The sequence below is a fragment of the Chiloscyllium punctatum genome, chromosome 48 (assembly GCF_047496795.1).
Source record: "Chiloscyllium punctatum isolate Juve2018m chromosome 48, sChiPun1.3, whole genome shotgun sequence".
Classification (NCBI taxonomy): domain Eukaryota; kingdom Metazoa; phylum Chordata; class Chondrichthyes; order Orectolobiformes; family Hemiscylliidae; genus Chiloscyllium; species Chiloscyllium punctatum.
The window spans coordinates 49,494,138-49,507,371 of NC_092786.1; the positions used below are offsets into that span (position 1 = coordinate 49,494,138).

At 42.1% G+C, this 13,234-nt stretch overlaps 1 protein-coding gene across 1 annotated transcript in view; it reads left to right on the forward strand.

The window, feature by feature from the left end:
• Positions 1-10,566, forward strand: part of rlbp1b (retinaldehyde binding protein 1b) — a 40,289-nt gene extending 29,723 nt beyond the window's left edge. Inside the window, exons 5-8 of the mRNA XM_072565178.1 lie at positions 6,000-6,178; positions 6,944-7,102; positions 7,885-7,995; positions 10,171-10,566. Of these exons, the coding sequence (XP_072421279.1) occupies positions 6,000-6,178; positions 6,944-7,102; positions 7,885-7,995; positions 10,171-10,329 (608 nt within the window). The 3' untranslated portion in view covers positions 10,330-10,566. The remainder of the gene's footprint in view (positions 1-5,999; positions 6,179-6,943; positions 7,103-7,884; positions 7,996-10,170) is intronic.
• Positions 10,567-13,234: the final 2,668 nt, after the last annotated feature.

The window sequence follows — 13,234 nt, forward strand, 5'->3', positions numbered from 1 at the left end:
AAGTGTTCCCTCAGATTTCCTCCCATGTATCTTCCCCTAGGTATGATTTGTTGAAGTGGTTCTTCATACGTGATTTAGGTCAGTCACTGAAAGAGTCATAGAGTCATACAGCACAGAAACAGACCCTTCGGCCCAACTCATCCATGTTGACCAGCTTTCCAAAACTGAACTAATCCCATTTCCCTGGATTTGGCCCACATCCTCCAAACCTTTCCCATCCAAGTACTTGTCCGAACGTCTTTTAAATGTAATTGCACCTGCCTCTACAATTTCCCCTGGCAGCTCATTCTATATATTCGCCAACCTACTTGTGATAAAGTTTCCTCTCAAGCCTCTTTTAATCTTTCCCCTCTCACCTTATGGCTTCCAGTTCTGGGTTCCCCAACCTGGGGAAAAGACCTTGGCTATTCACCTTAGCTATGCCCCTCATGGTTTTATAACCTCTGTAAGGTCTCCCCTCAGCCTCTTACACTAAAGGGAAAAATGTTCCAGCCTATTCAGCCTCTCCTTATGACTCAAACCCTCCAGTCTTTGTAACGTCCTTGTAAATCTTTTCTGCACCCCTTCCAGTTTAATAACATCCTTCTTATAGCAGGGTGACCAGAATTATGTTCAGTACTGCAAATGTGACCTTACTAATGCCTCGTACAGTTGTAACATGATGTCCCAACTCCTGTACTCTGACCGACGAAGGCAAGCATACGAAAGGTCTCCTTCACTACCCTGTCTACCTGCGATGCCACTTTCACTACACACCTGCACCTCTGGGTCTCTCTGTTCAGCAACACCTCTCAGGGCTCTACCATTAACTGTAAGCCCTGACCAGGTATGTCTTTCCAAAATGCAACACCTTGCATTCATCTGAATTAAACTCCAACTGCCATTCCTCAGCCTATTGCCCAAGTTGATTAAGATCCCGTTAAAAGGTTATTTGAATGTGAACGGTGTGTTAAAAATTTTTATGTCATATAAATGCTGCCCTGGTAGAGCCATCTCAAATATATCAGGACCAGGAACTTGTCTTTTTCATCTTTTTGGTCCAAAGAAACAAGACCAATTGTCTGGGCCTCCTTGTCATCCTGGCTAGCTCAGCACACACTGCAGAGGCAGGTCACAGGCAGCAATGACTATGGCTTCTGTGGAATGTGCAAACCCAAGTCCTGACACTTCACTAAAGTCCAATCAGCAAGTGCAAAGCACTCAGCCACTAGACATTCAGAAGGTACTCATTAAACAAGGGTAGGCCTCCTGTGTCCGCTATTGAGTAATTACTTCTGACAAGGCCCAGAGTTTTGGCATGGGAAAGTTGATTATCTCTGGATTAATTAGTGGTCCCTCGATGTGAACGTTCCTCTCAATGTTCATGAGACACAGGCAGATATTGTCCAGTGATTAGGTAAATCAAGAAATAACCAGTTGAGACTACAAAGAATAGAATAATGCTGACACAAACAAAACAAAAACACAAACAAATCTTTTAAATAAATGTGGCTGGATAATTAAAGCTGGGTAATGCTTGCCAGTAGACTGTGGCCTAGTGAATGGTTCTGATTGAGAGCTTAATTCTCCGTGAACATAACAACTTACCAGTGACAGGAATTTGCTGCTTGACTTCTCCAGTAATGGAATGATATGGAATTTTCAGCCTGCAAACTGAATATTCAACCCATAGATCTAATCCTGTGTGCATACTCCACGCTATTTTCCTCTAACACTACTTGGCCTTATCCTATTTGTGTAACCTCCTATTCCTTTCTCCATTGTGCACAAATCTAGTTTCCCCTTAAATGCATCCTTCTGACTTATCTCTCCTTACAACGCTACCTTGCGGCAAGTTTCACATTCTCACTAGTCTCTGAGTAAAGTCATCTCTCCTGAATTCCATATTGGAACTATTACTATCGTAAGAGGAAGATGCAAAGAGAACGGTCACCACAATGTGAAAACAGCACAGCAAAAGATTTCATACCTAACTGGGTTGCATCGGAGTGCATCTGGGAAACTTAACAAACAGTGAAATTCACAACTAATTTTGGAGGAATTGTTGGGTGAAGTTCACAGCACAGAATCAGATAAGTTAATTGTAGTTTTAAGTCTGTCCAAGAGAAAGGCTGCAGTAGTGAGGACAGTGGATTCTTTCTTGATTACATGTTTTTGGAGATAAGTCTCTTGATTAATCTTAAAATATAAGCCATAGCTATTAATTTAGCCTGGGGCAGTGTTTGTAGAGGATTAAGACGGTGTTATTTTCTGGGTCTATACCCATTTCAAACAGGTATACTGTTTTGGAAGATGTAGGGGGTGATGGATTCTCAGCGGAATGTAGCACAAACAGCTAGGTTTCTGGTATTGAGACTGGCTCTAATGCAACGAGGGGTACGTCGGCTTCCAAGAGATCAATTGTATTCGGGGATTCTGTAGTCCGAGGTATAAACAGACGTTTCTGTGGCCAGCAGAGAAAAAGCAGAATGGTGTGTTGTTTCCCTGGTGCAGGATCAAGGATGTCTCAGAGAGGGTGCAGAATGTTCTCATGGGGGAGAGGGGCCAACAAGAGGTCATTGTCCACATTGGAACCAACGACATTGGAAGGGAAAAGGTTGAGACTCTGAAGGGAGATTACAGAGAGTTAGGCACAAATTTAAAAAGGAGGTCCTCAAGGGTAGTAATATCTGGATAACTCCCAGTGCTACGAGCGAGTGAGGGCAGGAATAGGAAGATAGAGCAGATGAATGCATGGCTGAGGAGCTGGTGTATGGGAGAAGGATTCACATTTTTGGATCATTGGAATCTCTTTTGGGGTCGAAGTGACCTGTACAAGAAGGACAGATTGCACCTAAATTGGAAGGGGACGAATATACTGGCAGGGAGATTTGCTAGAACTGCTTGGGAAGATTTAAACGAGTAAGGGGTGGGACCCAAGGAGTTAGTGAGGAAAGAGATCGGTCTGAGACGGGTACAGCTGAGAACAGAAGTGAGTCAAACAGGCAGGGACAAGGTAGGACTAATAAACTGAACTGCATTTATTTCAATGCAAGGGGCCTAACAGGGAAGGTAGATGAACTCAGGGCATGGTTAGGAACATGGGACTGGGATATCATAGCAATTACAGAAACATGGCTCAGGGATGGGCAGGACTGGCAGCTTAATGTTCCAGGATACAATTACTACAGGAAGGATAGAAGGTTAAGCAAGAAAGGAGGGGGAGTGGCATTTTTAATAAGGGATAGCGGCATTCTTGATAAGGAATAGCATTACAGCTGTGCTGAGGGAGGATATTCCTGGAAAAACATCCAGGGAAGTTATTTGGGTGGAACCGAGAAATAAGAAAGGGATGATCACATTATTGGGATTGTACTATAGACCCCCCAATAGTCAGAGGGAAATTGAGAAATAAACTTGTAAAGAGATCTCAGCTATCTGTAAGAATAATAGGGTAGTTATGGTAGGGGATTCTAACTTTCCAAACATCGAGTGGGACTGCCATAGTGTTAAAGGTTTAGATGGAGAGGAATTTCTTAAGTGTGTACAAGACAATTTCCTGATTCAGTATGTGGATGTACCTACTAGAGAAGGTGCAAAACTTGACCTACTCTTGGGAAATAAGGCAGGGCAGGTGACTGAGGTGTCAGTGGGGGAGCACTTTGGGGCCAGCGACCATCATGCTATTTGTTTTAAAATAGTGATGGAAAAGGATAGACCAGATCTAAAAGTTGAAGTTCTAAATTGGAGAAAGGCCAATTTTGACTGTATTAGGCAAGAACTTTCAAAAGCAGATTGGAGGCAGATGTTCGCAGGTAAAGGGACGGCTGGAAAATGGGAAGCCTTCAGCAATGAGATAACAAGAATCCAGAGAAAGTATATTCCTGTCAGGGTGAAAGGGAAGGCTGGTAGGTATAGGGAATGCTGGATGACTAAAGAAATTGAGGGTTTGGTTAAGAAAAAGAAGGAAGCATATGTCAGGTATAGACAGGATAGATCGAGTGAATCCTTAGAAGAGTATAAAGAAAGTAGGAGGATACTTAAGAGGGAAATCAGGAGGGCAAAACGGGGACATGAGATAGCTTTGGCAAATACAATTAAGGAGAATTCAAAGGGTTTTTACAAATATATTAGGGACAAATGGGTAACTAGGGAGAGAATAGGACCCCTCATAGATCAGCAAGGCGGCCTTTGTGTGGAGCCACAGAAAATGGGGGAGATACTAAATGAATATCTTGCATCAGTATTTACTGTGGAAAAGGATATGGAAGATATAAACTGCAGGGAAATAGATGGTGACATCTTGCAAAATACCCAGATTACAGAAGAGGAAGTGCTGGATGCCTTGAAATGGTTAAAGGTGGATAAATCCCCAGGACCTGATCAGGTGTACCCGAGAACTCTGTGGGAAGCTAGAGAAGTGATTCCTGGGCCTCTTGCTGAGATATTTGTATCATCGCTAGTCACAGGTGAGGTGCTGGAAGACTGGAGGTTGGCAAATGCGGTGCCACTGTTTAAGAAGGGTGGTAAGGACAACCCAGGGAACTATAGACCAGTGAGCCTGACCTCGGTGGTGGGCAAGTTGTTGGAGGGAATCCTGAGGGACAGGGATGTACATGTATTTGGAAAGGCAAGGACTGATTCGGGATAGTCAACATGGCTTTGTGCGTGGGAAATCATGTCTCACAAACTTGATTGAGTTTTTTGATGAAGAAACAAAGAAGATTGATGGGCGCAGAGCAGTAGATGTGATCTATATGGACTTCAGTAAGGCATTCGACAAGGTTCCCCATGGGAGACTGATTAGCAAGGTTAGATCTCATGGAATACAGGGAGAACTAGCCATTTGGATACAGAACTGGCTCAAAGGTAGAAGACAGAGGGTGGTGGTGGAGGGTTGTTTTTCAGACTGGAGGCCTGTGACCAGTGGAGTGCCACAAGAATCGGTGCTGGGTCCTGTACTTTTTGTCATTTACATAAATGATTTGGATGTGAGCATAAGAGGTACAGTTAGTAAGTTTGCAGATGACACCAAAATTAGAGGTGCAGTGGACACCGAAGAGGGTTACCTCAGATTACAACAGGATCTGGACCAGATGGGCCAATGGGCTGAGAAGTGGCAGATGGAGTTTAATTCAGATAAATGCGAGGTGCTGCATTTTGGGAAAGCAAATCTTTGCAGGACTTTTACACTTAATAGTAAGGTCCTAGGGAGTGTTGCTGAACAAAGAGACCTTGGAGTGCAGGTTCATAGCTCATTGAAAGAGGAGTCGCAGGTAGATAGGATACTGAAGAAGGAGTGTGGTATGCTTTCCCTTATTGGTCAGAATATTGAGTACAGGAGTTGGGAGGTCATGTTGCAGCTGTACAGGACATTGGTTAGGCTACTGTTGGAATATTGTGTGCAATTCTGTTCTCCTTCCTATCGGAAAAATGTTGAGAAACCTGAAAGAGTTCAAAAAAGATTTACAAGGATGTTGCCAGGGTTGAAGGATCTGAGCTACAGGGAGAGGCTGAACAGGCTGGCGCTGTTTTCCCTGGAGCGTCGGAGGCTGAGGGGTGACCTTATAGAGGTTTACAAAATTATGAGGGGCATGGATAGGATAAATAGACAAAGTCTTTTCCCTGAGGTTGGGGAGTCCAGGACTAGAGGCCATAGGTTTAGGGTGAGAGGGGAAAGATATAAAAGAGACCTAAGGGGCAACCTTTTCATGCAGAGGGTGGTACATGTATGGAATGAGCTGCCAGACGATATGGTGGAGGCTGGTACCATTGCAACATTTAAGAAGCATTTGGATGGGTATATGAATAGGAAGAGTTTGGAGGGATATGGGCCGGGTGCTGGCAGGTGGGACTCGATTGGGTTGGGATATCTGTTCGGCATGGACGGGTTGAACCGAACGGTCTGTTTCCATGCTGTATATCTCTATGAGTCTATGACCACCATTCTGCTATGAAGATGGTGGTATTTAAGGTTGTGCTGGAGAGTTTGATTTATTCCAGATTGTTCTCTCCTGCAGGCTACGTGCGCTTTCGGGAGCAATATCCTGAGCTCTTTGAAAATCTAACACCTGAAGCTGTACGTAGCACCATCGAGGCAGGTTACCCAGGCATTCTTCCCAATCGAGACAAGTACGGACGTGTTGTGTTGCTCTTTAACATCGAGAACTGGGATTACGAGGAAATCACTTTCGATGAGGTAACAGAAGATGTTTCCAGTAACATTCAGCTTATTCCAGTAAAATGGAAGATTGTTTCTCCCACCAAACTCTTGCTTCTTATATATTAAATTTATCGTCTCTTGAAACTGGAAAAGCCGGCATTTGATGTTCATCACTTATTGGCCTTGAATTGAACAGATTGCTAGGCCATTTCAGAGTCAAGCAAAGGATATGGATCTGGAGTTACGTACAGGCCAGCTCCCTAAAGGAGATTTATTACAATTGGGGATAGCTTCATACTCACTGTTACGAGGGTGAACTTTTAAATTAATTTATTTTTTTCAAAATTCCACACTGTGTTGGGATTCGATCTAATCCTACCAGAGAATTGGCCTGGACTCTGGATCACAAGTCTTATCCCATGTCACTGTTTGTGCCTGCTTAATCACTTTTCTCTTTCCGCTTCTAACTATCTTTTCTCCTTCGGGAAGACGTTGGCTTGGAGACAAATAATTTACAACTTGTAGATCCAGCCCTTAATATAGAAAGCACCTGATTTTCCTTTTCTTTCATATTGATGCTCAGGCTCAGCTCCCAACCCAGTCTTGGGAATGGTCAGTCAATTGTTTGCCACCAGCAAAATGAGGTGCTGGGTTCCATTTCCTAGTGGGGTTGCCTTGCCCACTTTTCGCTCTTGCTATGGGACCTCTGTCACCTGCGTAAAACCCAAGCCAATGTTATATCCAAGAATGTGATGGGGAAGTTGGTTGCAAGTGATTTCGAATTGCTCTTTTCATTGCTAGATCCTTCGAGCTTACTGTGTCATCCTGGAGAAGCTTCTGGAGAACGAGGAGACGCAGATTAATGGCTTTTGCATCATTGAAAACTTTAGGGGATTTACAATGCAACAAGCATCTGGCATCAAAGCCTCAGAGCTGAAGAAAATGGTAGACATGCTTCAGGTGAGTGCAGGGAAGCCCCGGGCTGGAGAGAATGATTCTATGGACATGTGTATGACAGCATAGAAAACGGCATGAGTGGCGAAAAGTCCAACTCCTGTTTTCAGTTTTCAAAGTTAGGGGGACAATTCAGGGAAAAGTATGTGCTTACACTACATTTTGTTTTCTCTTACAAAAAGGATTTTTAAAAAGCGTTCTTTGTATTGAAACTATTTGTCTAGAGTTAACTTGTACATTTCTAGTTATTCTTCTTCCACATCCTCATTACTGAGGTATCCATTTCCTTTTTCTCCTCCTCTCCTGGCCCTCAATGTCCTTCTGTAGTTGATGGGTTTCCTGCACATGACTGGCCACTCAGAGGAGCTGGGAGAGAGTGTATTAAAATTTCCTTCCCCCCTCTTCTCAAAGCGTCTCCAGCCTCACGTCACCATTTCCCTCAATCTTGGCTGTATTTGGAAACTCAAGGGGATGACAATTCCAACTTTTGTACCATAAGCATATCCTATTTGCCAGCGTGCTCAAATTGGGCTGGACTTTAAAAAAATATGCAACGGCTGGGGACTAAATATTTCAAAGGACTGAATCACAAAAGCAGTTGACTTGATTTTGCTTAAACATAAAATGATGTTTCGATCACCAGACTCCAAGCATTGGGATAATGTCTTGCCGTTGACCTGTACTAACAGGTAGCGTCATCTCAAGACATGCTCACAGAATCAATGAGCAAAAAGGACTGTGATGAAAGTTGGATTATATTTTACTTGCATTGCTTTTTAAACTTTCAGGACTCCTTCCCTGCCCGGTTCAAAGCTGTGTATTTCATCCATCAGCCTTGGTATTTCACCACAACCTACAGCATGGTCAAGCCTTTTTTGAAAAACAAACTTCTGGAGAGGGTAAGTGAAAAAACAAGGATATTGAAAGTACTTTTAATCATTTTTCCAACCTGTTTCCCTCTTTGAACCCCCCCCTCTCAGAATTGTTCCATCACGTTTCAGTCAAAATATTTAATAGATCACTGTGCTGAAGGCCTGGGGTTCTTTCCCGCTACAGGAGATCAAAATTGAACTTGAAGAATAAATTACAAAGACAGACTCTTGAGGGAAGCAATGTAAAGGGTCTTGAATTCCAGGGAGGAAAAGCGAGTAATAGTCATGGGGAAAGAAGGTGATGCCACACAAGGGCCAGGCAATGGCTGTCTCTAACAGGAAAGAGTCCAAGTATCACCTCCTGACATTCAATCGCTGAATCCCCCACTGTCGACATTCAACATCCTTGGGGTTACTGCTAACTGGAAACTGAACTGGACCAAACAAGTGATTAGCACAGCTGCCTCACAGCACCAGGGATCCAGGTTCGATTTCACCCTCGGGTGACTGTCTGTGTGGAGTTTGCACATACTCCCTGTGTCTGCGTGGGTTTCCTCCGGATGCTCCGGTTTCCTCCCACAGTCCATAGATGTGCAGGTTAGGTGGATTGGTCATGCTAAATTACCCATAGTGTCCAGGAATGTGCAGGCTAGGTGGGTTAGCCATGGGAAATGCAGGGTTACAGGGATAGAGTAGGGGGATGGGTCTAGGTGAGATGATCTTCGGAGGATCGGTGTGGACTTGTCGGGCTGAATGGCCTGCTTTCACACTGTAGGGATTCTATGATTCTGTGAAATAAACAAATGCTGTGGCTACAAGATTAGCCCAGAGGCTGGCCATTGTGTGGCAACTAACCCCTATTCTGACTCCATAAATCATCTACAAGACATAAGTTAGGAGATGGTAACAACTCTCCACTTTCCTGCATGGGGTCAACTTCAAAAGCACTTAAGAAGCTCAACACCATCCACATGAAGCTGAGCAGTTGATTGGCATCTCATTAACACCTACAACATGTATTAGCTCCATCACCAATGCAGTAACATGTACTGACTACAAGGGGAACTGCAACAACTCAAGAAGGCTCCTTTCAAATCTGTGACCTCTACGACATAGAAGGACAAGAGCAGCAGATGCCATGGCAACACCACCATCTACAAATTCCCGTGGTGACACACACCATCTTGACATGACACACAGTTGCTGGGTCAAAATCCTCAAACTCGCTTCCTAACAGCACAATGGGTTTAACTGCAGCAGTTCAAGAAAGCAGCTTACCACCATCTCCCCCAGGGCAATAAATGTTGGCCCAACCAATGAAGCCTACATCCTCTGAATGAGTAAAAGGAAGGATGGAATACAGCCCAGGTTTACTAAAGTAATTGTGACCACCAAATAAAAACTTTTAAGTAAACATGAAAACATGCCAAAAATAAATATTATCATTTTATTTTTGGAATTAAAAAAAATCAAGTATTCATATTGAGTTTTAAGGTTTTCAGTTATTGAGAAGAAAATGTTTCACTTGAACAACCTTTGGGAAGCTGCTGGCCAGACTATACATTCAGAGGAAGTAACTCCAACTATAAAACAGCAGTGATTGTGCATCTGATATTGTGACAACCTTAATACTGAAAAATTAGTATCATTTAAGGGATATTGCAGACAGTGATCAATTAAATATGTGTCCTTACATATCATGTTTAATATATAATCGCTCATTTATTAGATCATTCAAACTAGGATCTGGAGTAGGCAATTTAAATCCTTGAGCCTGCTCTGTTATTTGGTAAAATCGTAGGTGATCTCACCTTTGCCTAAACTCCACTTTCCTGGTTGCTCTCTCTAACCCTTCAACCTATTACTAAATAAAAATCTACCTCTGCCTTAAAGTTACTCAATGTCCCAGTGTCCATTGTCCACTTGGGTAATGAATTCCACAGATTCAGGGCCCTTTGAGAAGTAATTTCTCCTCATCTCTGTTTTAAATCTGCTACCACTTCTCCTAAAACTATGACCTCTTGCTCTACATTGCCCCACCTGAGGCAACATTCCACTTTGTCAACCCTCTTTGGCATCTTATATGCCTTTAAAATACACTTAATTTAACTCTTTAAAAGTAATTTAGTGGTTTGACGTAGTGTGGCTTTTGCCCAATTAGATTACTTAGGACATGAAATACAAATTCCTGTTTCTTCACAGGTTTATATCTATGGTGAGGAACTGGAAGCCTTTTTCAAAGAGATTGATGCTGATATTCTCCCAGAAGATTTTGGAGGTAATCAACCCAAATATGACGGCAAAACGGTGGCTAATGAAATCCTTGGTCCGAGTACTGAGTCAGAAGATACAGCCCTTTAGTTACACATACATGGGGTTGAAGAAAACCTCAGTTAGCGAGGGCACAGTCTACTTATCATGTTATACTTTTAACGTTTTTTTTAAGTTGTCTACTTAAAACATTGCACAAAACAGACTGAATTTTCTCCATGTTTCTTTTATGTAATTTTTTTTTGATGGCAGGTCCAAGCCGCAACTAAACCATTGCCTCTTGTTGAAATGCAAAATTAGCAATAAAGGGTCTTTTTTTAATGAAAAGCACAATGCAGCTTTGTCAATTGTTTTCTAAATGCAGAAGATCAAGCGTTTATACATCACCTTATCGCAACAACAGAGCCATTTCCAATTGGTTAACTAGGTGAAGAGGGAGGTCAAGCTAAGGCCAAATGATGAAATGTCAAATTCAGGGTTACAGTGCATGTACACAAACACACAAAATGTGATAAAGTTGGTGAGCTGTAGACATTAATAGCCAATGAAAGCACAGCATGATATTGCGGCCAAGGCAGAGATGTGGTTCAAGAAAAGGACAGGACCATATACTAAATATTTGTAGTTACAAGGTGTATAGGAAGGAAAGGGAAGCAAGTAAAGGAGGAAGGATGGCAGTATTGATTAAGGAGAATATTATAATTTGTCAAGAAAATATATCTAGGAGGATTCAAAGACAATCTATTTAGTTTGAGTTAAGAAACAATAGATGTGCCACTACACCACTGGTATATTCGATTAATCACTAATTATTTGGAAAATTATGGAGGAGCAAACTTGCCAGGATGTTACAGAGAAATGCAAAATCCATTGTTCAGTCATGTTACAAGACCTTAGTTTTCTTAATCTAGACTGAGATAGCCACCGTGTACAGGCAGAGAAGGACATGAGTTTCTGATGTGTGTGTTGTTTGGACCAGTATGCTTTCACTTTAATGAGGAAGGAGGCATTGCTAAATCTGATTCGGGGGATGAGGTAGATCAGGTAGATCAAATGTCACTAGGGCAACCTTTAGGGGAGAGTGATCGTAATATTTGGGTTAGCACTGGAAAGTATACAAGGAGCAAACTAAATACATTCAGTTGTAGGAGGGCCAAATAAAGTGTGGTGAGAGTAGACCTGCCGAAAGTAAAAACTGTAACAGAGTAATGGGCGATCTTTAAAGACAAGGTGGTTTGGGTACAGTTGAGGTAGGTTGTCACATGGGTAAACTTAACACAATTAAAATGAGAGCATTTTGATGATGAAACAAATAGAGATGCCAGAACAGGAAGAAGTAGACTTTAGGCTGTCTCCCATAAACATACTGCAGCTGATGGGAAGCTGAAACAAAAACAGAAAATGCTGGAGAAAATCAGCAGGTCAAATAGCATCTGTGCAAAGAGAAGCAGAGTTAACGTGAGGCCAATCTGAAGCATTTTGAGGAGGAGTTATATTGACCTTGGAATTAATAATATGTTAAATGTACGTGTTAGATTTGCTACATTTTGGAAAAATATGTAGGATTTGTTCTGAAACAAATTTAAAATGTCTGAGTTCATTGCCATGTTTTTCAAATGCTTGATTACTTCCTTCCCTTCTTCCCAGTGATGCAGTGTTGAAGTTGATGCTTGTTGAGACAAGTTAATTCGGTGCCATGCTGTACTGTGTTTTCTTTTTATTTATTTCTGGGATGTGAACATTGCTGGCAAGGTCAGTAATTATTGCTCAACCCTAAATGCTTTTGACAAACACTACTGTGTTTCCTTTGTCTAGTCCCTCCTTAAACAAGTTGGACAACTACAACCAGGATGTTATGAATGAATTTGTTGAGATGTTGCACAACACCGAATCAGTCAAATCAGTATGAACACAGGCCAGTAGCAATGCAAACAACCTCAATTTAATTAGGACATAACCTTTAACACTAAACAATAGCACCTCTAATCCTATTTAATCTCTTAAATTTACAATAGCCTCTTTTAGATTTAGATTCCCTACAGTGTGGAAACAGGCCCTTCAGCCCAACACCTAAAATGGGACTGGGATATCATAGCAATTACGGAAACATGGCTCAGGGATGGGCAGGACTGGCAGCTTAATGTTCCAGGATACAAATACTACAGGAAGGATAGAAAGGGAGGCAAAAGAGTGGCATTTTTGATAAGGCATAACATTGCATCTGTGCTAAGGGTGGATATTCCCGGAAATTCATCCAGGGAAGTTATTTGGGTGGAACTGAGAAATAAGAAAGGGATGATCACATTATTGGGATTGTATTATAGACCCCCCCAATAATCAGAGGGAAATTGAGAAATAAACTTGTAAGGAGATCTCCGCTATCTGTAAGAATAATAGGGTAGTTATGGTAGGGGATTCTAACTTTCCAAACATCGAGTGGGACTGCCATAGTGTTAAAGGTGTAGATGAAGAGAAATTTCTTAAGTGTGTACAAGACAATTTCCTGATTCAGTATGTGGATGTACCAACGAGAGAAGGTGCAAAACTTGACCTACTCTTGGGAAATAAGGCAGGGCAGGTGACTGAGGTGTCAGTGGGGGAGCACTTTGGGGCCAGTGACCATAATTCTATTCGCTTTAAATTAGTGATGGAAAACGATAGACCAGATCTAAAAGTTGAAGTTCTAAATTGGAAGAAGGCCAATTTTGATGGAATTAGGCAAGAACATTTGAAAGCTGATTGGAGACAGATGTTCGAAGGTAAAGGGATGGCTGGAAAATAGGAAGCCTTCAGAAATGAGATAACAAGAATCCAGAGAAAGTATATTCCTGTCAGGGTGAAAGGGAAGGTTGGTAGGTATAGGGAATGCTGGATGACTAAAGAAATTGAGGGTTTGGTTAAGAAAAAGAAGGAAGCATATGTCAGGTACAGACAGGATAGATCGAGTGAATCCTTAGAAGAGTATAAAGAAAGTAGGAGTATACTTAAGAGGGAA